General features: G+C 49.1%; 1 protein-coding gene across 1 annotated transcript in view; it reads left to right on the top strand.

The window, feature by feature from the left end:
• LOC144159016 (uncharacterized) overlaps positions 1 to 25,415 on the top strand; it is an 86,687-nt gene that overhangs the window by 54,916 nt on the left and 6,356 nt on the right. The window contains exons 15-19 of the mRNA XM_077690283.1: positions 1,960 to 2,020; positions 2,475 to 2,608; positions 8,138 to 8,237; positions 10,993 to 11,115; positions 19,870 to 19,992. Coding sequence (XP_077546409.1) covers positions 1,960 to 2,020; positions 2,475 to 2,608; positions 8,138 to 8,237; positions 10,993 to 11,115; positions 19,870 to 19,992 — 541 coding nt within the window. The remainder of the gene's footprint in view (positions 1 to 1,959; positions 2,021 to 2,474; positions 2,609 to 8,137; positions 8,238 to 10,992; positions 11,116 to 19,869; positions 19,993 to 25,415) is intronic.

The following is a 25,415-nucleotide window of genomic DNA, read 5'->3' on the forward strand; positions in this document are numbered from 1 at the left end:
TTGACCTAGTGCGTGTGGCGTGACAGGTGAAGGTGACGGAACGAGTGGATTGGGTGCGGAAGTTGTGGCGTGGTGTGTCGCCAGTCTAATTTCCTTGGGAGTAATTTGCTCCAAAAAAAGGAGAAACTAAAAATTGTCCGCAATCCACACTGCGAAGGTGGTTGGAAAGCAAAGCTGTAAACGACACTCACTACAATGGCCACGCAAAGTCACTTGAATTCCCACACGCGGCATTAGCATGCATCTGGTCCTGCTTACAGCGCTCACTCTCTCTCTCTCTCTCTCTCTCTCTCTCTCTCTCTCTCTCTCTCTCTCTCTCTCTCTCTCTCTCTCTCTCTCTCTCTCTCTCTCTCTCTCTCTCTCTCTCTCTCTCTCTCTCTCTCTCTCTCTCTCTGTTCTTTTTGTCGAGCTTTGTATTCCCACCTTTCTGCAGTTTTCACTTTGCGTGGTCTCCCCATGGCAGCCTGCGATGAACTGAAGGTGTTGCTGGAGGGGTTCCGCCTTAGTCGTTACCGGGAATCCTTGGGGGTGGTGTCCCAAACGCAGCAGCATTGGCCACGACTGGGCTAGAGCGGCGGACGCCGCTGCTGCAGCCTCGCCGCGCGTTGGCAGAAAGAAAACGGAGGAGAGTGTTTCAAAGGTGGAGGAGGAGGGCGGCACCTGCGTCATCTCTCTCGCTGCCTCCTCGTCACTCGTGTTTTATGTGCCCTCCCCCTCCGCAGCTGCTGAATCAAAACCTCCGTCTGTCTCCCGCTTCTCCTCGGGTGGGGGTAGCTTAGCCTGTAAGAGGACAGGCTCTCGCTCCGCTTCTCTTCGGGCTCAGGTTCGATACCTGGTGGTGCCAGTAGTTTTATTTAGCCTGGTTAGGACTCTCTTGTGACGCAGGCGGTGAAACCATTGGCTGGTAGAGGTAGAAAGCTTTGCTTTAAAAGGGAAAGTGCGATCATGATGTAGCCACGAGTCACAGCACGTAAGCAGACTTCAATGCGTAGGGAATTTTTCTTCCTTTCAAGGTGGGGCTTGTATACGCGGTTGTCCTACTGCTGCCATAAGAAGTGCACTCAATAATCAAAGCATTGGTGGCATATTTATGGCAAATTTATTTGCTTCTTAGCTTCACATTCTTTGCTCCCATACGAGCTGTTTCCTTCTGCACGTTTGCATAGATAGTTGCGGTCTGATACCGGTGCAACACTGACTCTCGGTGAGGTTATTGACACACTGAAACTCCACCGGTTTCTCAATAGTCTCCCTTCCAAGGCCTAATTTGGGCTTTTCCATGATTGGCTTCAGCTGTACTGCATAGTGGCACTTTTGCTGTGTGGCTTTGCAGGGAATGTGGCCGCAGTTCTGATTGCCATAAGGTTGCGTGTTTACTTTCAAATCATTCAGTGCCTGAGAAGGGAATGGGGATTATGGATTGTGTGATAGAGAGGTGAACTCAGCTTAGTTTGTTGGACACTCGTCGAAACTTGGCATTAACGAAGTGCAGTGCAAAAGCCAGACAAGGGGGAGGGTGCAATGCGAGTGCCCGTGTTGAGCCCCCTCTCTGGTTGTCTCTTGGTCTGGCCTTTGCACTACCTTTTCTCAAATGGGTAAACGCTTTCACTGTCTAGCATCTCCGTCTCTAGGAAACATATCTGGTGTATGTCCTCGTCACTGTATACTGTAGAGTATTACAGTGCTGCGTATTAGAAATTTCACGTTCCAGGAAAGTCTCCCTACTTTGCAGACTTGAGGGTACTTACTCTAGGAGGTTAGTAGCATAGAAACTGCGTAATTTGAAACATCGGGCAGTTGACGTTTTGAAGAAAATGCTTATGCTTCCGCACTTGTGGAAGTGTTGGTGTCCGGCACCACCGTTGTTGGCACCATTGAAAAAGTGAGAGGCCAGTGTGTTCTGCATTGCCCTGCTCTGCTGCCCAGTGTTCTCCCCTGAAATCCCCCCCAAACACGCAGGCCCCTGGCGCGGCCAAGTCCACCGTGGAGGCGACAGCTGACAAGCCAGGATGTTTGGCGCGTAAGAGCCTATGTCCCCTGTTGCAGTCGTCGTTTGAGTTGTGGCTGGTGCATTCCGCTTGTCCTCTGGATTAGACTGGTTTGGTGGTGGGAGCGTGTGCATGTGTGCAAAAAGAAAACGCTTAACACGTATAAAGGTACGCGAACTTGCCCAGGAGAAATGTGTAAATAATTGGTCGTGTTAGTGGAAGCATAAATATGGCAATGACAGTGCAAAGCAAATGTGCCCTTCTGCAGATGTTTGCAGAGCAGAGTTCATAATCCTTGGGCTGCCCACAACACGCATGCCACCTGTCTCTTGTATGTCTTCAGTTTACTTGACGTCAAATGGCCTGCAGTGTTTTTTGCTTGCCCTCTTCAGGTCAGGCCTGCCGCTGTTCGTTGTGAGGTAACCGGGTGATGGTGACCTTACACACCATTAGCACACGTCCAGTATCGCATGCTCGTCTCTGCAGCACCGCCCGCTGCCTCCCGGCGTCCAGAGCGGCTGTCTGCGCCGGTGAAGGCCAGGATACCCATGGGTCGACCAATGATGGCGCCCCCCTCTGGTGTGCCCAAGGTGGCCCCTCGGCAACAGGCTCAGAAGCAGGTTAGCAGGGCTGGGCGCTTTCCTGAGGGGGCTCTGCTGTGCATGACCCCTGCATTTTCCTCGCCACCTGTAAAATCTTATTGAGTGCTGCCTGGACGCACATGTAAAAAGCAAGGTGCAGTGTTGACTCAGGAATGGACCCCCTCTCCAATGCTGCCCAAGTCAGTTTTGTCACTGTTTGGCAGCTCCCCTATCACATGGGCTCGCCAGCAGGCCTGAAGGCTGGATTGAAGCTTCAGATGCCTTGTACCGAAAGCATGGGAGGAGCGACCGGTGTTTCTTATTTTTGGCCGTCACGTGTCTGCAAGCAGGGAACAACATGGAATTGAGTTGTGGCTTGGGTTAAGCCCACTCTGAAACGCAAGGTGCGTGTCTCCACTTTGGTGACCTCTGTTTGGTTGCCTTTGTTTGATGCGTAAATCGGACCCACAGTTGAAGCTGACGGTGGATGTGCGTGTTGAAGCGGACGCAACTATCGTATAGGGAAAGTGGGGGTAATTTTTCGTGCATGACCTGCCGGTCATTAAATGCGCATGCCCTTGTCTGTGCACCTAGAGCAGTAAAATTTACATCCTATCCACAGGCGCTTGCTTACATAATGCGCACAACTTTGTCCAATCCCAAATGCTCTATGAACAGATCTTGCAATTGGCTTCCTAATCTCTTCGGAGTTGTTATCTTTTGTTGTTGTTTACTGAGGCGTAAAATTTCAGTAGCGTGAAATGATCCACATGTGTCTTGAGAGTTTTCTGATCTCCCTCTTTTTCCCCGCACGGGGCACCTTGAGTATTCATGGTGACGGTGAGCAGCGACACCGCGGACCCCGAGCTCCCATACATAAGTTGTGTCCAACCGTGGCGAGGTGTTGAAAGGTGAAGGGTAGAAGCCGTAAACGGTGGCCGTCGGAGCCCTGGTCAAGCTCCGGCCGATGGGCTCCCTGTCTGTCTACCAGGCAGGGAGCTCCGGGACCTCATTGACTACCAGGGTAAGGTCAACGAAGAAAGAACCCCCGTCCCCTGCTTTATACTATGGCGCATGGTATTCTCAAAACCCCTCTCTTCAAATGATCGGGCCCCAAAAAGGGCCCCCACCGAAGCAGTTTTCAAGCCTATTTCAAACCTGCTTTTCACCAATCCCGACAACTTTCCACGCTTTCTAATAATGCAGGCAGCTGATAAGGCAACGCCCATTACCGGAAGGTCTGTGTTCTTAGTAGCAAAGTTTATAGAAAGTCTCGTAGGCAAAAACTACCAAGCGAAAAAACTAACCTCTGGAGACCTGCTTATCGAAGTGACCAACAAGGACCAATCGAACACCCTACTGAAGCAAACGAAGTTAGCCGACTTTGACATCACTGTAACTCCCCACCGCCCCTTCAACAGCTGCCAAGGAGTCATTTCCGAAGCAGAACTGATAAATGAAGCTGACTCTGACCTTCTTGTTGGTTTGCGCGAGCAGGGGATAATATAATGCAATGGAACTGTAGGGGCCTAATGAAAAACCTCATGACATCTATGAAATTCTCCACAAACATCAGCCGAATATCATGTGCCTACAAGAAACACACCTGAAACCCGCACAAACCAACTTCCTCACTCAATACACAGAATTCGGGAAAGACAGAGACAGCTGCACTCACTCCTCTGGTGGTGTAGCGATTGTCATGCAAAAATCTGTCCCCTGTCAATTCCTTCAGTTACACTTACTCCTCTCAAAGCAGTGGCTGTCCGGGCAATAATTTTTAATAGGCTATTAAAAGTCTGCTGCTGATACATTCCGCCTGACTACCACCTATCAAGTTCAGATTTCGAGTCTTTAATAGACAAGCTTTTACCACCTTCTTTGTTAGTAGGCGATCTTAATGCTCATTGTGAACTCTGGGGGTCTGAACGTGCAGATACCCGGGGCCGCTTGCTGGAAAAGTTTCTTTTATCATCCGGTGCTTGCCTATTCAACAAAAAACAGCCAACATACTACAGTCAAACGCACCACATATATTCGCACACCGATTTGGCTATTGGGTCTTCCATTCTTTTTCCATCTGTTGAATGGGACGTCGACACTAACCCCTACGGAAGTGACCCCTTCCCAGTTACCCTCAGATGTCTAGAAACAGGCCCCTCCAGTTCCATCTCATATAAAAAGTTCAGAGAATCCGGTGCTGACTGGACAAAGTTTAAAGAAAAATCAAAACTTTCTTACTCAACCATCAGTCACTTGGGCATCGATGAATCTTGTAGTTTTATTACATGTCATATCCTTGAGTCTGCCCAAAGTGCCATTCCCCAGATATATTGTGGTAGTTCTAATCTGTGGAGGCCTTGGTGTAATGAGGAATGCAGGCTTGCACGACAAACGCGAAATAAGGCCTGGGGTGTTCTTCGTAGATACCCCACTGCCCAGAACCTCATAGCTTTTAAACGCGTCAAAGCCATGGGAAAGCAGATCCGCAAAGAAGCCAAAACCAATAGTTGGAGGTCGTTTATATCATCTATTAATTCTTACGCTGACACGGCCAAGGTATGGAATCGAATGAGGAAACTCAAAGGACACAAGACAAACAATTTACCCCTTGTCAGCACCACAGGCAACACGCTTGGGCACCAGGCAAACGCGCTTGCAAAACACTTTGAACACGTATCAAGTTCGTCGCATTATACGTGCACATTTATACAGTATAAAATGTCTGCTGAGCACAAACCCATATGGGACAACAAGCCTTCGAACGGCTCTTACAACTCCCTATTCTCGCTCCAGGAGCTTAGGCTGCCCTGGCCGCATGTAAAAATTCAGCATCTGGCCCAGACCAAATCTCATATGGAATGATACGAAACCTCCACGCGGACACAATTGACGCTCTTCTTTCCCTCTTTAATAACATTTGGTCTCTTGGACGCTTTCCACGGGCGTGGAGAGAGTCAATAGTTGTACCGATTCTGAAGGAAGGCAAGGATCTTTCCTCTCCATCTAGTTATCGTCCCATTGCCCTTACCAGCTGTCTAAGCAAGCTGCTTGAAAAGATGATTAATAGACGACTTATGTGCTTCTTAGAATATCACTGAATCCTCGATAGCTGCCAGGCAGGATTTTGGTCGGGCAGATGCACGACTGACCAGTTGGTGGCCTTGGAGTCGTACGTCAAGGACGCATTCATTCACAGGCAGCACTGCATGTCTATTTTCTTTGATTTGGAAAAAGCGTATGACACTGCATGGTGTTATGGTATCCTGTGCGACCTGAAGTCATACGGTGTGTCAGGAAACATGCTGAATACACTAGAAAGCTACCTGTCTGAGCGTATCTTCCGAGTAAGAGTTGGTGCAGCACTTTCGGAAATACACACGCAAGAAAACGGAGTTCCACAGGGCGGGGTAGTCAGCTGTACACTATTTATCATTAAGGTGAACACTCTTCGAAAGGCACAGCCGCCAACTATTTTTTACTCCGTATATGTGGATGGTATACATATCAGTTTTAAATCCTGTCACCTATCCATATGTGAGCGGCAGGTCCAACTAGGTGTGAACAGGCTTGCCAAGTGGGCTGATGAGAATGGCTTGAAGGTAAACCCTGAAGAAAGTACCTGTGTTTTGTTCTCGAGGCAGCGTGGTATAAGGCCTGACCCTGATATTATTCTGAATGGTCCGGCCATTCCGTTAAAAAAGAAACATACATTCCTTGGTGTTGTGCTAGACAACAAGCTTACGTTTATTCCGCACATTAAACAACTAAAGAATAAATGCATCAGGGCAATGAACATTCTGAAAATCTTGTCCCATCAGTCCTATGGAGCAGATAAAACGTGCCTTCTGCATCTCTTCAACAGCTTGGTGAGGTTGTGCCTGGACTATGGCAGTGTCGTATACGGATCCGCCACTAGAACAGCCTTAAAAATGTTGGATCCAGTCCTCCACCTAGGGCTCCGGCTTGCGTCCGGTGCCTTTCGGACAAGTCCCATCCAAAGCCTATATGTTGAGTGTGACCAATGGTGCTTAGAGCACCAGCGGACGTATACAGCAGTAACGCATGCTCTCAAGATAGCATCGCTGACTAATCATCCATGTAACTCGATCATCACGGACACGTCGGCTAGCGATTTCTTTTCTAACCGTCCATCTATCACCATGCCATTCCCCTTCCGAACGGGAGTGCAGGCACAAGAACTTGGGGTCTCATTTAATGACTTATATAAACCTGCTCCCACCGACCACGTTGCCCCTTGGGACCTGCGTCCATTGTCTTGTGATGTATCCTTTAGACAAATAAGCAAAAGAAACTCACCAAGAGAACTTATTTTACAGCATTTTTTACACTTGCAACACGCGTACCCCTACACTACTTTTTACACAGATGCTTCGAAGTCCGCTTCTGGTGTCTCATGCGCTCCACATGGCCCCATCTTCACTAGTACAAAGACACTGAACGCAAACTGCAGCATTTCTACAGCAGAAGCATTCGGAATTCTAATTACGGTAGAGTACATCACAGAAACAAACATACAACAGTCTGTTATCTTTACAGATCCTCTCAGTGTCGTGATGGCATTAAATTTGGCCAAACCAAGTAAAAACCCGGTATTAAACCAGCTCTATAGGAAGATAATGTTGGCTTATGCTTCAGATATGAGGGTAGTAGTGTGCTGGGTGCCGGGGCACAGCAGCATCCGGGGTAACGAAATCGCCGACCGGTATGCTGCGGCAGCTGCTCTTCGCACTCGCGGGGATGAACCTCTGGTTCCATATCTGGACATGAAACCAGCTATACGACGGAGACTTTGTGAAATGTGGCAGCAGGAATGGGACAGAGAATCCAACAAGTTACACACAGTTAAACCTTACATAGGCAAATATTTCACCGAGAAACAAGATAGATTCACAGAGGTAAGCGTTTGTAGACTGCGAATAGGCCACACACACGCCACGCACGCATACCTCTTGAATGGCGCACTCCCACCAGTCTGTGACAAGTGTGGGGAATGGCTCTCCGTTCTCCACATGTTAACTGTGTGCACGTCCATGAATTATGCCAGAAAACGACACTTCCCTAAACTCTACACACACAATATTCCACTACACCCTTCACTATTCTTAGGAGACGAACCAATGTTCTCTTACAAATGTCTTTTAACTTATCTTGCAGATGTCCATTTCTTAAAACTCATTTCATACAGGGCGTGACTTCAGACCACAGACTCTCTCCTATTTCAGGGAGTTTCTGAGGACTGTTTAGTGCGCACAGGGAGCCTGGCTGCGCAGCATGCTCTGAGGCTCCAGGCGCCCTCATGTATCAACCATTGTTCCTCTCATCCGCCATCATCAGCATTTTTATGTTTTAGTCTGCGGGCCCTCTACACCCATTTGTAGTTTTTTAGGCAGTGCCATGCCCATGCTCATCTCATACACATTTTAACTACAAACCTGACATAGAAGGACCACCTAACGGAGTCTTGGCGCTCTTTGGTCGCAGATACCCTTGCGCCATTAAACACAACCATAATATAAAAAAATCCCCTCTTTTTCTTTTTTGCAGGAGCCGCCACCGGTGCAACCCAAATTTTGCGGCCCCAGGGGACCAGGCAGGGCAGCCGCTGCAGTGGCAGCCTCTCCTATGACTAGGCAGGGCATGCCAGGTATGCGAGCGTCAGTGTGTGCTAGTTGGTATACCTAATAGTGGGAGCTCATTGCAGTAGAATCTCCATGATGCGAATTTCGCGGGACCACGAAAAATATGAACCAACACAGACGAAAAAGTTGAGCTCTAAAATTTTCTTATTTCTTTTTTTACTTTCGCGTGAAGAAATCCATGTTTTTATGCTTTTTATTTTACCTCCATGTCGCCGAGCAGTTCTTTCTGGACCGCCTAAAACTTCGCACTGGTCTCCTCACGCGCAGTGCCCAAGCTCACTACACGCCGCAACAGTCAAGGCATGAACTGCATGGCGACTTTCACATGATTCGAGCGCAATGCCGGGTCGCATGCGATCTTTTCACGCATGCGGCAGCAAATGACGCGCAACGCGCACGGCAGTGGGAGGAGCTTGACGACTTGTGCCAGTGGTGAGGCGTGTGCCTTATGGGGGCAGTTTCGAGGCGCTCGAGGCAGCAGGCTTAGGGTCCCTAGAAAGAAATGTTTCTAGGGACCATAGCCGGCTGGCTACGCCGGAGATGTTTAGGCTTACCACCACGGCAGATAGGTGCTTTCACTAGCGGTGCGGATGATGTTTTATAGCACCGTTTTCGCCCACATTATTAGCTCATTTACCGCACAAGAAACTTCGTGTGTTCCTTGAGCGGCACTTTAAAGAGCACTTTTCAAACTAAAGGGCATTTCAAACTAATTGATGGTCCCCTTTGAGTTTGAATTGACGAGCTTTCTCTGTTGTTATGGTAACAAGACATTTCCTTACCGCAAGAGGAGAATGGAGCAAAAGGACCATGCAGGCAAAGTGCTCGACATTAACGAGTAGTTGTTTACTGCACCCCAGATTGCACAACACGAGAATCTTCTAGTTCTTTACGGTACATCAGATGGCACTTGCGTTGTGCCATCTGATATGCAGTAAAGAACTACAGTGTAGACCATTTATAACGTAGCCGCTTATAGTGCGGGACCGGATATAACGCGGGTTTTTGCGACCACCGGTTTGCCTCCCATAGAACTCAATGCATAAGCATACCGCTTAAGATGCGGTTGGCCGAAGCACAATACCGTTTATAGTGCAATTTTTCAGCGGAGCTGCTGATCGACTGGCGCAGCTGAGGCATCGTTTTAGGGTAGCAAAAGAAAAAAGAAAGGATGAAATCGGCCATCTGACGCAGTGTGCACCCCTTGCCCTCCTCTAACGCACACACCCAAAGAAAAAAAATAGGCACCCTTAAGTTCGTGCGTACCTGATAACCACAACTGACCTTGCTTGATGCACCTTGGGAGATAGCGACGGACTCCCCATCCGCGCGCGGCAAGTGGATTTTATTAATCGTGAACTGCATGGCATGTTTTCCAGCACGAATCGTGCACATCGACACATTGCGAGTAAGGTTTTTTTATTTTATTTTATTTTATTTTTTTTGCTCGTATCGACGATTCCGCGCTCGCGGTGGCTTTGCGTGGCAGTGGGAGGAGCCTGACGACGTTCACTAATGGGGAGACGCGTAACTAATGGCGGGAGATTCGAAGCGCTCCGATCCGGCTAGCTGCGCCAGAGATGTTTAGGCTTAGCACCGCGGTATTTTTTGATGGGCGCTTTCACAAGCAGCGTGGATGGCAGTTTATATTCCACTTTTCGCCCACATTATTAGCTCTTTTCTTGCATGAGCATCTTCGCTTGCGCCCCGTGCGGCATTTCAGCGAGCGGTTAGAAGCGGTCGCTGAAACTTACTGGAACTGCCTGCACCGCTTCACGGCCAGTGCTGATGCCTTGTTGCCGCCTCTTACCGCGCCGCCCACACCACGCCAGTTGTATCCGCGCTGGCGTGCACTGCACGTTTTCGTGATACCAAATCTACCGCGCGGTTCACGCTTTAGAACGTAGTTGCAGATGAGCCACCGCTCTTTCCCTTTCTGAAAATTCAAGCCGCGCGAAGCCGCAGATTTCCACCACCAGTACGTTGCGCCTTCGGCATCGTGAACACAAGGTGGGATAAAAAAAAAAAAAAATCCGCTGGCGTTCTTATCACGTCTTGCGGCATCTGTTCATAGACTCTAAAAACGCAGCCATGGTCTTTCAAAACAAACACAACGGAAGTTAAAGCCGCGCTCGCCGATTGTGAGACTGCGCTTTTGCCCTGCAGCAGCGGCTGATGTTAAAAATAATACGAAATATAGACCGTGCCTTCGTTTTTAAGCGCTGTGCGTTTGAGCGATGATAAATATAGGTTGACTTGAGAGATAGGTGGCGATGTGGTTGAATTCGCGCGTGTTTTGGTTATAGTGCGGTACCACTTATAGTGCGGATTTTTGCGGCTCCCGCAACATACGTTATAAGCGGTCTACACTGTAGTTTATCTTTGGTGCTTCTTCCATGCGCTCTGTCCGTGTTTTTCTCATCTGCAGTGCAAAGTTTTTCTCGCCCTCGCGCTGCTTTTGACTCAGATTCCCACCCGGCATTCTTGGCACAGAGCTGAAGTAAATCGCTACTGGTTCCATTTTCGTCAGGGTGGGCCATCCTGTACAAAGCAACCCTGGGAGGAGGTAGTGACCAAAATTGAAATGTGGGATGCAGCTTCAGTCGTTTCGCCCATCTTGTGTGCTTTCCACCTTAGTCTCCTTGAAAAGGCATGGTGGCTTGGAGGACCGTTTATTTTCGGGCGTGCAGGAAATTAATAGAATTAGAAGTGGTGGAGCGGTGTCCACAAAACCATCTTTGCTCTGGTCTCTCCCCTAAGCATGTCCAATTGGGGCCAGTGGGGCTGCAAGACGTACAGCGGCTGGTGGCCGGACCCCAGTATCAGCGGTGGCCACCCGACCACCAGTGCGGCCTCCAGCCCCCTCAAAGGGTGCAGCCTCTGGTGAGTGGAACCTGACTGGACCATTTCAATAGGGGCTGGGTAATCCTTGCTTCTCACGTGGCTATCTGCTCCTGCAGTTGGACATGATGCTGGCATTTCAGGCCTCAACGCTGAGGTCAATTCAACAACAGATGGAAAATAGAGCTTAGCACTCAAGTTTCTATCTTCCCTTCTTCAGAGCTGTTTAAGCTTGAGCTTGGGTCATTGGCGTTTCCCCCCCCCCCCCCTTCCTCCCCCCTCCCCCCCCCCCACCCCAAAAAAATACACACACAAAAAAAACTTCTCTGGCGGGAGGTGCCCGGCGCAACCTTCGTGCAGCTGAGTAGTTGGAGCCAAGCTTAACCTTTGTTGCCTGTTGCCATTGCACGCACCGGCACCGCTCAACCTTTGAGAACACTTTGCCCAGCGTTCGTGGTATCATCTCTCTCGCATGCCCTTCTGCTCGCCGGTTATTGTGCATTTTGCACCTCAAGTGGAAAGCACAGAACAGCTCGCACTACAGCACACAGTGCCTCATGACTCTGCACCGAGCACATTGTTTACACTCCCGCAAAACATGGGTCGGCGGAAGAATGTAACTCCCGAGGAAGAAGCTCAGCACGAACACCGTCGTCGGGCTGCTCCAGCACATATGAGACGGTTTTGATCCAACCCAGAGTATCGCGCTGAAGCCACCGCACCCAAACAGCAGCGAGAAGCGGAGGATACTGAGTGCTACGCTCGTGATGTGGAGTACGAGTGGAATCTCTGCCAAACCGACCCCGGACTTCAAGTCCGCGCCACAATACGATTTGCCCCATGTGGCTGTGCCATGGGACGACTACGATGAAAAAGATGGCGACGATTGATACTGAATAAAACATTGTCATACTCCAATGTTCCTTTCTTTACATTGCTGTCGAAAACGACTTTGCACAGCTGGGGTCCAGCTGCTCCCTCTCTCCTGGGATCCACTGTCAGAGTGGGGAGAAGCTAGGTTTACCCCCAGCTCTGCTGTTTCTCCAGCCTAGTGCAAGCTGTGGTAATCTTTTTTTTTTTCTTCTGTGTACTGTATGTTGCTGCGTATAAGTAGACTCCGAATGTACGTTTGAGCACCCCCCCTCACCAAACTTTCGACCCCTATGTCCGAGATCAGAGAAAAAGGTAAACATATTTTTACACAGTAGACCATTTATAATGTAACTGCTTCTAGTGCGGACCGGATAGATTGTGGGTTTTTGTGACCGCTGGTTTGCCTCCCATAGCATACCATTACTGTTTTATGTGGTTTTTTGGCGAATCCGCTCATTGACCGGCACAGTGGGCATCGTTTCAGGGTCTCGAAAAAAGGGGGATGGATCTTCCATGCAACGTAGCGCGTCCTCCCTCCTCTCCTATAACTTAAGCAGAGAAAAAAGGAAAGCCACCCTGTCGTGGCACATTCCGTTTGCGCTCATGTGTTAGCCACAGCTGCACTTTCTCTTGGCATACGTCTGAAGATAGCGAGTTGTTTCCATTAAAGTTGTGTGCAGATAAACAGCCCTGCTTTCTGTCACAGTTTCCTTAACTGGGTGCGCTGTTAGAAGATATTTTTGAGTTAACTCGGGCGCGTAAACAACCCCTCCGAGTCTACAGGGCACAGAGGACGAAGGGGGTGGCCGTCCGATGAGTGGCTTTCGCCAACCCGAGCGGTAAGGAGGAGTCAGAGCCTTGAACGAAACTACAGAAAGACTTACTTTGAACAGGCAAAACACTGTACATGCACGAGGACAAGTAACGTTAACGAGAGGTAACAAGGAGCTTTAACCGTGAATATTACGAGGTAGGAAAGTTAAGACAGTCCCAGAATACTCGCCAACCGGGCCGGGCAATGCACCACTGTCGGAGGCGGTTTGGCTTCCTGTGAAGCGTGGCTTCGTCGTAGGCCAGGGTGATTCGAGGCCCGGGAGTACGTTGGAGTCCTCCAGGATGCGGGTAGCCAATTAGGTGAACACACAGGCAGAAGCCGTAGTCACATCACGACGTCCAAACGGAACTAATTTGCTTCAGCACGAATTCTCTTTTTACAACTGCGCCTGCGCAGAGACAGAACACGCAACGGGCCCGCTGCTGTCGAGTGCACACTTCCCTTTTTTTCTCCCTTCTGGAATCACCGGCGCACCTTAGCGCTGGCAAAGCTAGGCTCGCCCCCTCGAAAGCGCTCGAAGCTGCGGTCAGTGTTGTACACGTTCCTCCAAAATAGGAACGAAAGCTCGTTCCTCGTTCCTTGCCAATTTTGAAACGAGTTCCCGTTACAAGTTCCTTTATTGCGAAAGGAACGCGTTCCAGTTCCACATCGAAAATTGGAACGTGTCGTTACATTAACGTTACAATTAGGTTTTTAAATGAAAATATAGTGTCGGATAATCCTGGGTCGAAATTAAGTTAAACATTTAAAACTCACATCGAACTACGTATATTATACGAGTATTAACACCACCGGCAGCAGATTATATGGAGATAAAGATAATCAAAAGACGCTCCTAGGCGAATTTTTTCAGGGAGCACCGAACTCCAGACGGCTCGAGGACATTTCGGTGCAGGATATTTCGGTGCGGAAATTTCGGTGTACGGATATATCGGTGTACGGACACATCGGTGTACGGGCGTTTCGGTGCACGCACATTTCGGTGTACGGACATTTGTGTGTACGGACATTTCGGCGACCAAATTATCCGGTGCTTGCCTGTCTGCGACAGCCGTTATATTTTTATTTCTGCTTAACGTGGGTTATGGACAACAATCTGGAGCAGTGAATTTATTTTTTTTTTATTGATGCCATGTTCGATCGCTGCCAGGAATTTTCGAAATTCTACATTCATATATTTTTGTTTAATACCTCTTCCTGGGGACACCTTATGCAGCAGATTGAATTCTTTAGCACACGTTTTTTTTTCATTTATGACAGGTTGTTAATTTATATTCGCTCTTTTTAGCTAAGACAATTAGCCGTGTTTACGATGGTCTACCGGCTCTTTTGTATTTTTTTTTTTAAATTACACACCCTCCAATTACATAAATCACATGAACACTCTCAATATCCAAAAAGTAACAAACATTAGCTAGCCCATCAGAGTGAAGAAAACCTTATGAAGAGTATTACGTAGGCAGGGCTGCCTTGCTAAAATGAATTCGCGAACACTGGTCTAGGATATTGTCGGGGAGGAAAAATGGGCCTTTTGGAAAACAGCCGCAGGTTCTAATGTCCTAAATGCTGATTACGCGCGTACCGGTTGTGCATACGAATTCCACCCATTCTGTTCGGGACAACCAACCTTCGTTTAATGTTTACAAGCCTACATTTACCACATTTTAATTCTTCGTTCTAGCGCTCCCGCCCCCCCCCCCCCCCCCCTCTCCTCCCACCTCCCGCCTGTACGCTCGAATCTCGACCAGATTTCTTTTTCAGCCATGTTATTTTCGGCTTGCCCCGGAAATCCTACTGGCGTGGAGGAGTTCACGGTCTCCAAAGCGTCACCGCGGTGATTTTTTTTATTTGTTCTTTAGAACATACTGCTAGCCTCTTAGTGGAGGCTTTTGCAGGAATTGGGTGATACATTCAGAACAATGACATAGCACACTTCGCGTTTAAAACAGAGAAAAAGCTTTACATTCACCATGGGCGCACGAAACCTCTATAATGTGACACAAAAAGCCACCCAAAAAGCCGCTGAGAACACAATGGCCACTATCGTTTGCTGGCTACGCCCTTCCGCGCGTCGCGGTCATATCGGCGGCGCCCCCACTCCAGGAGTTGCTCTTTCTGCGCCTTCAGTTGCCTCCTTGGGAATTAACTCATCAAGTCTCGCATATCATGGACATTACAATAATACATCGCTTCCTCCCATTATAACGAGCAAAAAAAAAAGAATAGGCTAGTGTGACGAGAGCGGCAACAGTCGTCTTCAAGTTTTCGAAGTCCAGTCGACGCAATGGTGAAGCACAAGTGACACCCTCTCTCTCTACTTAGTGGGATAATTGCCGGCGGGGCTCAGCTTTCCCCTCCCCTAACTAACGCCACCGTAGTGCGATGGTTGGTTTGCTAGTTGTAAGTAGAACTGACACCGAATGCAACGAAGGCGAGATTGACTGAGAATCATTAAAACGAAATGCACACGCGCCTAATCGACCTCGTTTTTTTGTTGTTTTTTCGCAGAAGTTTTTCTGGGGGGGGGGGAATAGACTATAAGCAGCGGCGTATTGCACTGTTGGGTGAAGTGAAAGGAAAGCGCTTGGGTAACACTTAAAGTATAAGGGTTGTTCCCATGAATGTTGGAATAACAAAAAATGGTTGAACAGATCCAAATTAACAGCGTTAATTTTTACTATCTGCTACAGAAATTGGGTTTCACGTGGCAATGCTCCGCCAGGGTTTAGCGGTTGTTTCCACGAATGGCGGCGCAAGCACAAGTCTCGAAGGTAAAATCATATCAAGTCACGAAATTACAATATTAAAGCTAAAATGTTCAAAGAATGCCTGGGACATCCCCTCACTCAAAATGTGTGGGCCAAGAGGTCGTGCACCAAAATGTCCGTGCACAGAAATGTCCACACCGAAACGTCCTGGACCGAAATGTCCGACACCGAAATGTCCGGATCCCGTTTAGCAGTCCGTCCGTTTCGTTGGCTACGTTGTTACCGGGTTGCCGGGACCGGTCTGCTCCTGAGCCCGCGGAAGGGCGAGTAGGAAGGGTGTGGAGGCACGGACATGGCGAAGGCAGGCCCGCGGAACTAATCCCCCTACCGCGACGAATGCCCAAGTGCCCAGCCGGGTCCGGGACAAAACAACGCATACGACAGAACGGGCGGACTGCTAAAACTCTCTATTCTTTCCCCGCCAGGGAATAATTCTATCGGCCAGACGCGCATTCTGGCCTCCCCAGACAAACGATGAAGGCTGAAAAGCATTCTCGCGGCTACGCTATTCACCCGTCGCACCCAGTGTAAGCAACCAGCATGAAAGCAAGCACAAGCTGCGGCCTGCTGCGTGGTTATTCTTCTGCCTTTGACCTTCGAGGAAGCACGTACGGCTGAAGGGTGGACAAACTGACCATCTTATAGGAAGAGAAACGCAGTAGCGCTTTGTGGATTTTTGTACTCGAGCCTTGGCATCAAAAACAGCCAAATCATAGCGATGTAACGGCAGGAACGCCGTTCCTGCCGTTCCTTCAAAAACGTAACGAGTTACCGTTACAGTTCCACCGACCCTTAATGGAACGGTGGCGTTCCTCCGTTCCTCCAAAAAGGAACTAGTTCCACGAACGCCGTTCCTTGTAACACCGTTCCGTACAACACTGGCTGCGGTGAAAGCTGAGCAGTGAGTTCCAGGCTTTTCCCGGGGCGAACAGGGAAGAAATTGAATGAATCGGACGACTGTGTCACAAGAATTAGGCACTGTGCAATAGTATAAAAAGGCTGTGTGACATTTTTAGACACCTTACGCTCGAGTTTGTGACACTTTCTCTTTTCGAACATCTGAAGATAGTGATCCGCGATGCAGGTTTGTACTGCCTGTACATTGGGCTGATAAGCAACCGTCTTGGGCATCGCAAACGCAATGTAGGATTTTAAAAAAATGCGGCTTGTGTTTGTATCACGTTGTCTGGCCGCCAGCATAAGCAGCATAAGTTCTAGATGCTTATAAATGCAGATGTACTCCTTGATAACGAAAACACAAACCTAGCTCCGTTCGCGGCTTGTAAGACCGCACAGCCAAACCTGGTGTGGACAAAAGACGAAATAAAGACCATACCTCTGTTTTGAAGTAGTGTTCATTTGAGTGATGATAAACATAGAATAATTGAAAAGTGCGTGGCGTTGGGGTTGGATTGACGCATGTATTGTTTATAGTGCAGATTTTCGTGGCTGTCGCGGCATACATAAGCAGTCTACACTGTAATTTCAAAGAACGAGTTACATTGACAGAAGAAAAAGCGTCTATCGGACTTGGTCACGTATCTTGAAAATTGTTGGGGAAAACATATAAGTTGTCGTTGTTAATGAGCCCTTCATAAAAAAATCTTTGCGAACCATGCTGTGAAACAGGCTGTGCCATGCGTCGCACAAGTACTACTTATTGTGCCACACTACTCAAAGACGTCTGTCTCAGACTTTCGGTCCTGCTCCATCCACTCGTGGTGTGCCGCCATCCGATCCTTGAACAGCATAAGACCACGTCGACAGGCTCAAGAACAGAAGTCAGACCGCTTGGGATGATCACTAACTGACACTCATGGTTGGCCAATGCTCTGTTTACACGTTCCCACATTCTGGGGCGTGCCCACAGAGGGAGTCAAGCACCAGCGTGCTTCTCGGCGTTACTGTTTGGGTGCCAGAGCCAAATCAGGTGGAACCAGTCTAGGACGCTCTCTTCCATGAAAGACCCGTTTTCATTCTTGCGAACGATCACTTTAGGGGGAATTCCTTTTTGGGCATTGTTCCGCATTTAATCACAACCAAAGGAGGAAGTTTGTGGCCATTAGCAGTGCAGCACGACATTACTGTAAACCTGTTATGCTCACTGCCAGTGAGACTCGCTCTCTGCTCGCCTTTCAGTGCGACAGGCCACTTGCTCAGCAGGTCAAACCAGACAGGTGTCTGATCAGCTTCACCTACCTGGCCAGGTGGGAAGGCGTGCTGCACCTTCAGTTCACTGATGAATCCAGGAACGCTTCTTTCTATCTGTCGTAAGCATGAGGTAGCTTCTGAGAAACGATGGTATGCCTCCACAATCTTCTCCCGTTCCACTGCCTTCTCATTCGCAACGCTGCAAGTTTTCACTGGAATGTCCTCTGACATATGCTGAGGTCTTTGTCCCGCTGTTGGATCACCCATTTTTCCACAACCTTTTCAAGACAGGATACCTGCACCCATTTAGTCCCTGAAGGACATTCGTGATCCTCCGCATGCAAAAAAACTTGTCCCTGTGTTGGCGCCATCTTTGGATGCATTTTTCCCACACACCATAACACCTGCTTCTCTGCAGTGAGCTTACCTACTCTCATGAGCAGTAGTGGGGGCAGAAAAGAACAGCACTGGGGACGGATTAAGCAAATTTGAGAGTAATCATCATTAGTACACTTAAACCCCGATATAACGAAGTCGTAAAAATCGGCACTTTGCTTTGTTATAATGAAATTTCGTTGCATCGAAGTTCGGTACCTACCAAAGCAACCACTCCTTTATTTTCTCTGGAAGTAGTCCATGACCTTCTTTTGCGTCTGGTTTGACATCAGATGTGGCCTCACAGTGTGCTCATAGGCCCACAGGGACTGCATTGCATCATGCCGCCCAGTTGAACTTGCGTAGCGCCGAAGCACATCAGTTGCGTCAAGCACTTCGCGATTGCTTAGGGCTTCAATGTCCTCGGCATCAGTGTCACTGCCTGGGTCCTCCTGCGTGTTTCCCAGCACGTCCTGCACGATGGAGTCGTCTGTCACTTCCTGGGTAGCGACGACGCAAGAGTCCGCGTAGAGGAAGTCGTCCAGAGTGACACCATCAGGAACGGCCCCGTCACTTTCCAGGTGCCTCCATGCTTCTTCAAGCCCCGCCTGATCCTTTTCCTCGCTCAGTGCATGAGCAGCGATCATAGCTTCTTCACTGTCCTCAGCGCTGTCACATTCTCCGGGGGTACTTGCTGTTCGAGCCAAACCATGCTCAAATCCGGCTTACCGGAAGCAGTTGTGGATCACTTCCTTAGATGTCGCCTTCCTGGATGCAGAGAATATCTGCATCCAGCGTTTGCACCGCTTCACGGCCAGTGCCGACACCATGTTGCCGCCTCTTACCGCGCCGCCCACGCCACGCCAGTTGTATCCGCGCTGGCGTGCACTGCACGTTTTCGCGATACCAAATCTACCACGCGGTTCACGCTTTAGAACGTTGTTGCAGATAAGCCACCGCTCTTTCCCTTTCCGAAAATTCGAGCCGCGCGAAGCCGCAGATTTCCACCACCAGTACGTTGCGCCTTCGGCATCGTGAACACAAGGTGGGATAAAAAAAAAAAAAAATCCGCTGGCGTTCTTATCACGTCTTGCGGCATCTGTTCATAGACTCTAAAAACGCAGCCATGTCTTTCAAAACAAACACAACGGAAGTTAAAGCCGCGCTCGCCGATTGTGAGACTGCGCTTTTGCCCTGCAGCAGCGGCTGATGTTAAAAATAATACGAAATATAGACCGTGCCTTCGTTTTTAAGTGCTGTGCGTTTGAGTGATGATAAATATAGGTTGACTTGAGAGATAGGTGGCGATGTGGTTGAATTCGCGCGTGTTTTGGTTACAGTGCGGTACCGCTTATAGTGCGGATTTTTGCGGCTCCCGCGACATACGTTATAAGCGGTCTACACTGTAGTTTATCTTTGGTGCTTGTCCCATGCGCTCTGTCCGTGTTTTTCTCATCTGCAGTGCAAAGTTTTTCTCGCCCTCGCGCTGCTTTTGACTCAGATTCCCACCCGGCATTCTTGGCACAGAGCTGAAGTAAATCGCTACTGGTGCCATTTTCGTCAGGGTGGGCCATCCTGTACAAAGCAACCCTGGCAGGAGGTAGTGACCAAAATTGAAATGTGGGATGCAGCTTCAGTCGTTTCGCCCATCTTGTGTGCTTTCCACCTTAGTCTCCTTGAAAAGGCATGGTGGCTTGGAGGACCGTTTATTTTCGGGCGTGCAGGAAATTAATAGAATTAGAAGTGGTGGAGCGGTGTCCACAAAACCATCTTTGCTCTGGTCTCTCCCCTAAGCATGTCCAATTGGGGCCAGTGGGGCTGCAAGACGTACAGCGGCTGGTGGCCGGACCCCAGTATCAGCGGTGGCCACCCGACCACCAGTGCGGCCTCCAGCCCCCTCAAAGGGTGCAGCCTCTGGTGAGTGGAACCTGACTGGACCATTTCAATAGGGGCTGGGTAATCCTTGCTTCTCACGTGGCTATCTGCTCCTGCAGTTGGACATGATGCTGGCATTTCAGGCCTCAACGCTGAGGTCAATTCAACAACAGATGGAAAATAGAGCTTAGCACTCAAGTTTCTATCTTCCCTTCTTCAGAGCTGTTTAGGCTTGAGCTTGGGTCATTGGCGTTTCCCCCCCCCTTCCTCCCCCCTCCCCCCCCCACCCCAAAAAAAATACACACACACAAAAAAAAAACTTCTCTGGCGGGAGGTGCCCGGCGCAACCTTCGTGCAGCTGAGTAGTTGGAGCCAAGCTTAACCTTTGTTGCCTGTTGCCATTGCACGCACCGGCACCGCTCAACCTTTGAGAACACTTTGCCCAGCGTTCGTGGTATGATCTCTCTCGCATGCCCTTCTGCTCGCCGGTTATTGTGCATTTTGCACCTCAAGTGGAAAGCACAGAACAGCTCGCACTACAGCACACAGTGCCTCATGACTCTGCACCGAGCACATTGTTTACACTCCCGCAAAACATGGGTCGGCGGAAGAATGTAACTCCCGAGGAAGAAGCTCAGCACGAACACCGTCGTCGGGCTGCTCCAGCGCATAGGAGACGGTTTTGATCCAACCCAGACTATCGCGCTGAAGCCGGCGCACCCAAACAGCAGCGAGAAGCGGAGGATACTGAGTGCTACGCTCGTGATGTGGAGTACGAGTGGAATCTCTGCCAAACCGACCCCAGACTTCAAGTCCGCGCCACAATACGATTTGCCCCATGTGGCTGTGCCATGGGACGACTACGACGAAAAAGATGGCGACGATTGCTACTGAATAAAACATTGTCATACTCCAATGTTCCTTTCTTTACATTGCTGTCCAAAACTAGGGATGGGCGAATATTCGGTATTGTCGAATATTTGTTCGAATAGCTCTCTATTCGTTATTCGCTTCGATTGGAATGCAGATATTCGATATTTTCGAATTATTCGATGCTCCCGAATAGGCAGCTAAAAGCCAAGCTTTTCGGTCAAGCTTTCGAGAGTTACCCCAGGCTTGGCTCAAGACCCACCAACATGGACATTTCTATTATCAGTGCCGGCACTGCCGAGTTCCTACCTTGCCTAGAAGTTCGACGAAGCTCTCGGCCGCCAGCACACTTTAGGTTAAAAAAAAAGGCGGCACTGAAATGACACCGCTCCGAACATAGCGGCACCAAGCCAGCAGACTTGTACAGGCCGCCATTTTGAATAGGCATGCCGCCATTTCGAATAGGCTCGCTCAGTGCGGCAGTACGCCGCACTAAGCGAGCCTATTCAAAATGGCGGCCAGCCACTTGTGCTTTGCTTGGCTACGGCCGAGGATACTAGTGGCTACAATACTTCTTTTTTTAGCGGAGCTTCTAGGCGGCGCTTAACTCTGCGAGTTTCTAGACGGCGCTTCTTAAACTTGTGAATGAGCAGCCGGCGGAAACTGCTGCACCTAGAGCATGTGGCGCAACAGGCATTTCTTCATGAAAACTTGTGAATACAGCCAAGGAAAGCTGTGTGTAAGATTTTGCAATAAATGTTCAACTGGTAATAGTTTTACACAATGCTGTGCCTACGTGAGTTCTAATTATTAGAAAAAATTGTGTACATTAGTCAGGTCACAAGTTGCTCATTTGTCTTTGTGATTTGCAATGTGTACTAATCGAACTATACGATTCAAAATTATTCGACCAAATCACTGTTCGCTTCGAATTCGCTTCGAACCTCAAAATCTATATTCGCCCATCCCTATCCAAAACGACTTTGCACAGCTGGGGTCCAGCTGCTCCCTCTCTCCTGGGATCCACTGTCAGAGTGGGGAGAAGCTAGGTTTACCCCCAGCTCTGCTGTTTCTCCAGCCTAGTGCAAGCTGTGGTAATCTTTTTTTTTTTCTTCTGTGTACTGTATGTTGCTGCGTATAAGTAGACTCCGAATGTACGTTTGAGCACCCCCCCTCACCAAACTTTCGACCCCTATGTCCGAGATCAGAGAAAAAGGTAAACATATTTTTACACAGTAGACCATTTATAATGTAACTGCTTCTAGTGCGGACCGGATAGATTGTGGGTTTTTGTGACCGCTGGTTTGCCTCCCATAGCATACCATTACCGTTTTATGTGGTTTTTTGGCGAATCCGCTCATTGACCGGCACAGTGGGCATCGTTTCAGGGTCTCGAAAAAAGGGGGATGGATCTTCCATGCAACGTAGCGCGTCCTCCCTCCTCTCCTATAACTTAAGCAGAGAAAAAAGGAAAGCCACCCTGTCGTGGCACATTCCGTTTGCGCTCATGTGTTAGCCACAGCTGCACTTTCTCTTGGCATACGTCTGAAGATAGCGAGTTGTTTCCATTAAAGTTGTGTGCAGATAAACAGCCCTGCTTTCTGTCACAGTTTCCTTAACTGGGTGCGCTGTTAGAAGATATTTTTGAGTTAACTCGGGCGCGTAAACAACCCCTCCGAGTCTACAGGGCACAGAGGACGAAGGGGGTGGCCGTCCGATGAGTGGCTTTCGCCAACCCGAGCGGTAAGGAGGAGTCAGAGCCTTGAACGAAACTACAGAAAGACTTACTTTGAACAGGCAAAACACTGTACATGCACGAGGACATGTAACGTTAACGAGAGGTAACAAGGAGCTTTAACCGTGAATATTACGAGGTAGGAAAGTAAAGACAGTCCCAGAGTACTCGCCAACCGGGCCGGGCAATGCACCACTGTCGGAGGCGGTTTGGCTTCCTGTGAAGCGTGGCTTCGTCGTAGGCCAGGGTGATTCGAGGCCCGGGAGTACGTTGGAGTCCTCCAGGATGCGGGTAGCCGATTAGGTGAACACACAGGCAGAAGCCGTAGTCACATCACGACGTCCAAACGGAACTAATCTGCTTCGGCACGAATTCTCTTTTTACAACTGCGCCTGCGCAGAGACAGAACACGCAACGTGCCCGCTGCTGTCGAGTGCACACTTCCCTTTTTTTCTCCCTTCTGGAATCATCGGCGCACCTTAGCGCTGGCAAAGCTACGCTCGCCCCCTCGAAAGCGCTCGAAGCTGCGGTGAAAGCTGAGCAGTGAGTTCCAGGCTTTTCCCGGGGCGAACAGGGAAGAAATTGAATGAATCGGACGACTGTGTCACAAGAATTAGGCACTGTGCAATAGTATAAAAAGGCTGTGTGACATTTTTAGACACCTTACGCTCGAGTTTGTGACACTTTCTCTTTTCGAACATCTGAAGATAGTGATCCGCGATGCAGGTTTGTACTGCCTGTACATTGGGCTGATAAGCAACTGTCTTTGGCATCGCAAACGCAATGTAGGATTTTAAAAAAATGCGGCTTGTGTTTGTATCACGTTGTCTGGCCGCCAGCATAAGCAGCATAAGTTCTTCTAGATGCTTATAAATGCAGAAGTACTCCTTGATAACGAAAACACAAACCTAGCTCCGTTCGCGGCTTGTAAGACCGCACAGCCAAACCTGGTGTGGACAAAAGACGAAATAAAGACCATACCTCTGTTTTGAAGTAGTGTTCATTTGAGTGATGATAAATATAGAATAATTGAAAAGTGGGTGGCATTGGGGTTGGATTGACGCATGTATTGTTTATAGTGCAGATTTTCGTGGCTGTCGCGGCATACATAAGCAGTCTACACTGTAATTTCAAAGAACGAGTTACATTGACGGAAGAAAAAGCGTCTATCGGACTTGGTCACGTATCTTGAAAATTGTTGGGGAAAACATATAAGTTGTCGTTGTTAATGAGCCCTTCATAAAACAATCTTTGCGAACCATGCTGTGAAACAGGCTGTGCCATGCGTCGCACAAGTACTACTTATTGTGCCACACTACTCAAAGACGTCTGTCTCAGACTTTCGGTCCTGCTCCATCCACTCGTGGTGTGCCGCCATCCGATCCTTGAACAGCATAAGACCACGTCGACAGGCTCAAGAACAGAAGTCAGACCGCTTGGGATGATCACCAACTGAGACTCATGGTTGGCCAATGCTCTGTTTACACGTTCCCACATTCTGGGGCGTGCCCACAGAGGGAGTCAAGCACCAGCGTGCTTCTCGGCGTTACTGTTTGGGTGCCAGAGCCAAATCAGGTGGAACCAGTCTAGGACGCTCTCTTCCATGAAAGACCCGTTTTCATTCTTGCGAACGATCACTTTAGGGGGAATTCCTTTTTGGGCATTGTTCCGCATTTAATCACAACCAAAGGAGGAAGTTTGTGGCCATTAGCAGTGCAGCACGACATTACTGTAAACCTGTTATGCTCACTGCCAGTGAGACTCGCTCTCTGCTCGCCTTTCAGTGCGACAGGCCACTTGCTCAGCAGGTCAAACCAGACAGGTGTCTGATCAGCTTCACCTACCTGTCCAGGTAGGAAGGTGTGCTGCACCTTCAGTTCACTGATGAATCCAGGAACGCTTCTTTCTATCTGTCGTAAGCATGAGGTAGCTTCTGAGAAACGATGGTATGCCTCCACAATCTTCACCCGTTCCACTGCCTTCTCATTCGCAACGCTGCAAGTTTTCACTGGAATGTCCTCTGACATATGCTGAGGTCTTTGTCCCGCTGTTGGATCACCCATTTTTCCACAACCTTTTCAAGACAGGATACCCCATTTAGTCCCTGAAGGACATTCGTGATCCTGCGCATGCAAAAAAACTTGTCCCTGTGTTGGCGCCATCTTTGGATGCATTTTTCCCACACACCATAACACCTGCTTCTCTGCAGTGAGCTTACCTACTCTCATGAGCAGTAGTGGGGGCAGAAAAGAACAGCACTGGGGACGGATTAAGCAAATTTGAGAGTAATCATCATTAGTACAGTTAAACCCCGATATAACGAAGTCGTAAAAATCGGCACTTTGCTTTGTTATGATGAAATTTCGTTGCATCGAAGTTCGGTACCTACCAAAGCAACCACTCCTTTATTTCCTCTGGAAGTAGTCCATGACCTTCTTTTGCGTCTGGTTTGACATCAGATGTGGCCTCACAGTGTGCTCATAGGCCCACAGGGACTGCATTGCATCATGCCGCCCAGTCGAACTTGCGTAGCGCCGAAGCACGTCAATTGCGTCAAGCACTTCGCGATTGCTTAGGGCTTCAATGTCCTCGGCATCAGTGTCACTGCCTGGGTCCTCCTGCGTGTTTCCCAGCACGTCCTGCACGATGGAGTCGTCTGTCACTTCCTCGGTAGCGACGACGCAAGAGTCCGCGTAGAGGAAGTCGTCCAGAGTGACACCATCAGGAACGGCCCCGTCACTTTCCAGGTGCCTCCATGCTTCTTCAAGCCCCGCCTGATCCTTTTCCTCGCTCAGTGCATGAGCAGCGATCATAGCTTCTTCACTGTCCTCAGCGCTGTCACATTCTTCGGAGGTACTTG

Source organism: Haemaphysalis longicornis, unplaced genomic scaffold, assembly GCF_048455015.1.
Source record: "Haemaphysalis longicornis isolate Haplotype H1 unplaced genomic scaffold, Haemaphysalis longicornis Haplotype H1 scaffold_1, whole genome shotgun sequence".
Classification (NCBI taxonomy): domain Eukaryota; kingdom Metazoa; phylum Arthropoda; class Arachnida; order Ixodida; family Ixodidae; genus Haemaphysalis; species Haemaphysalis longicornis.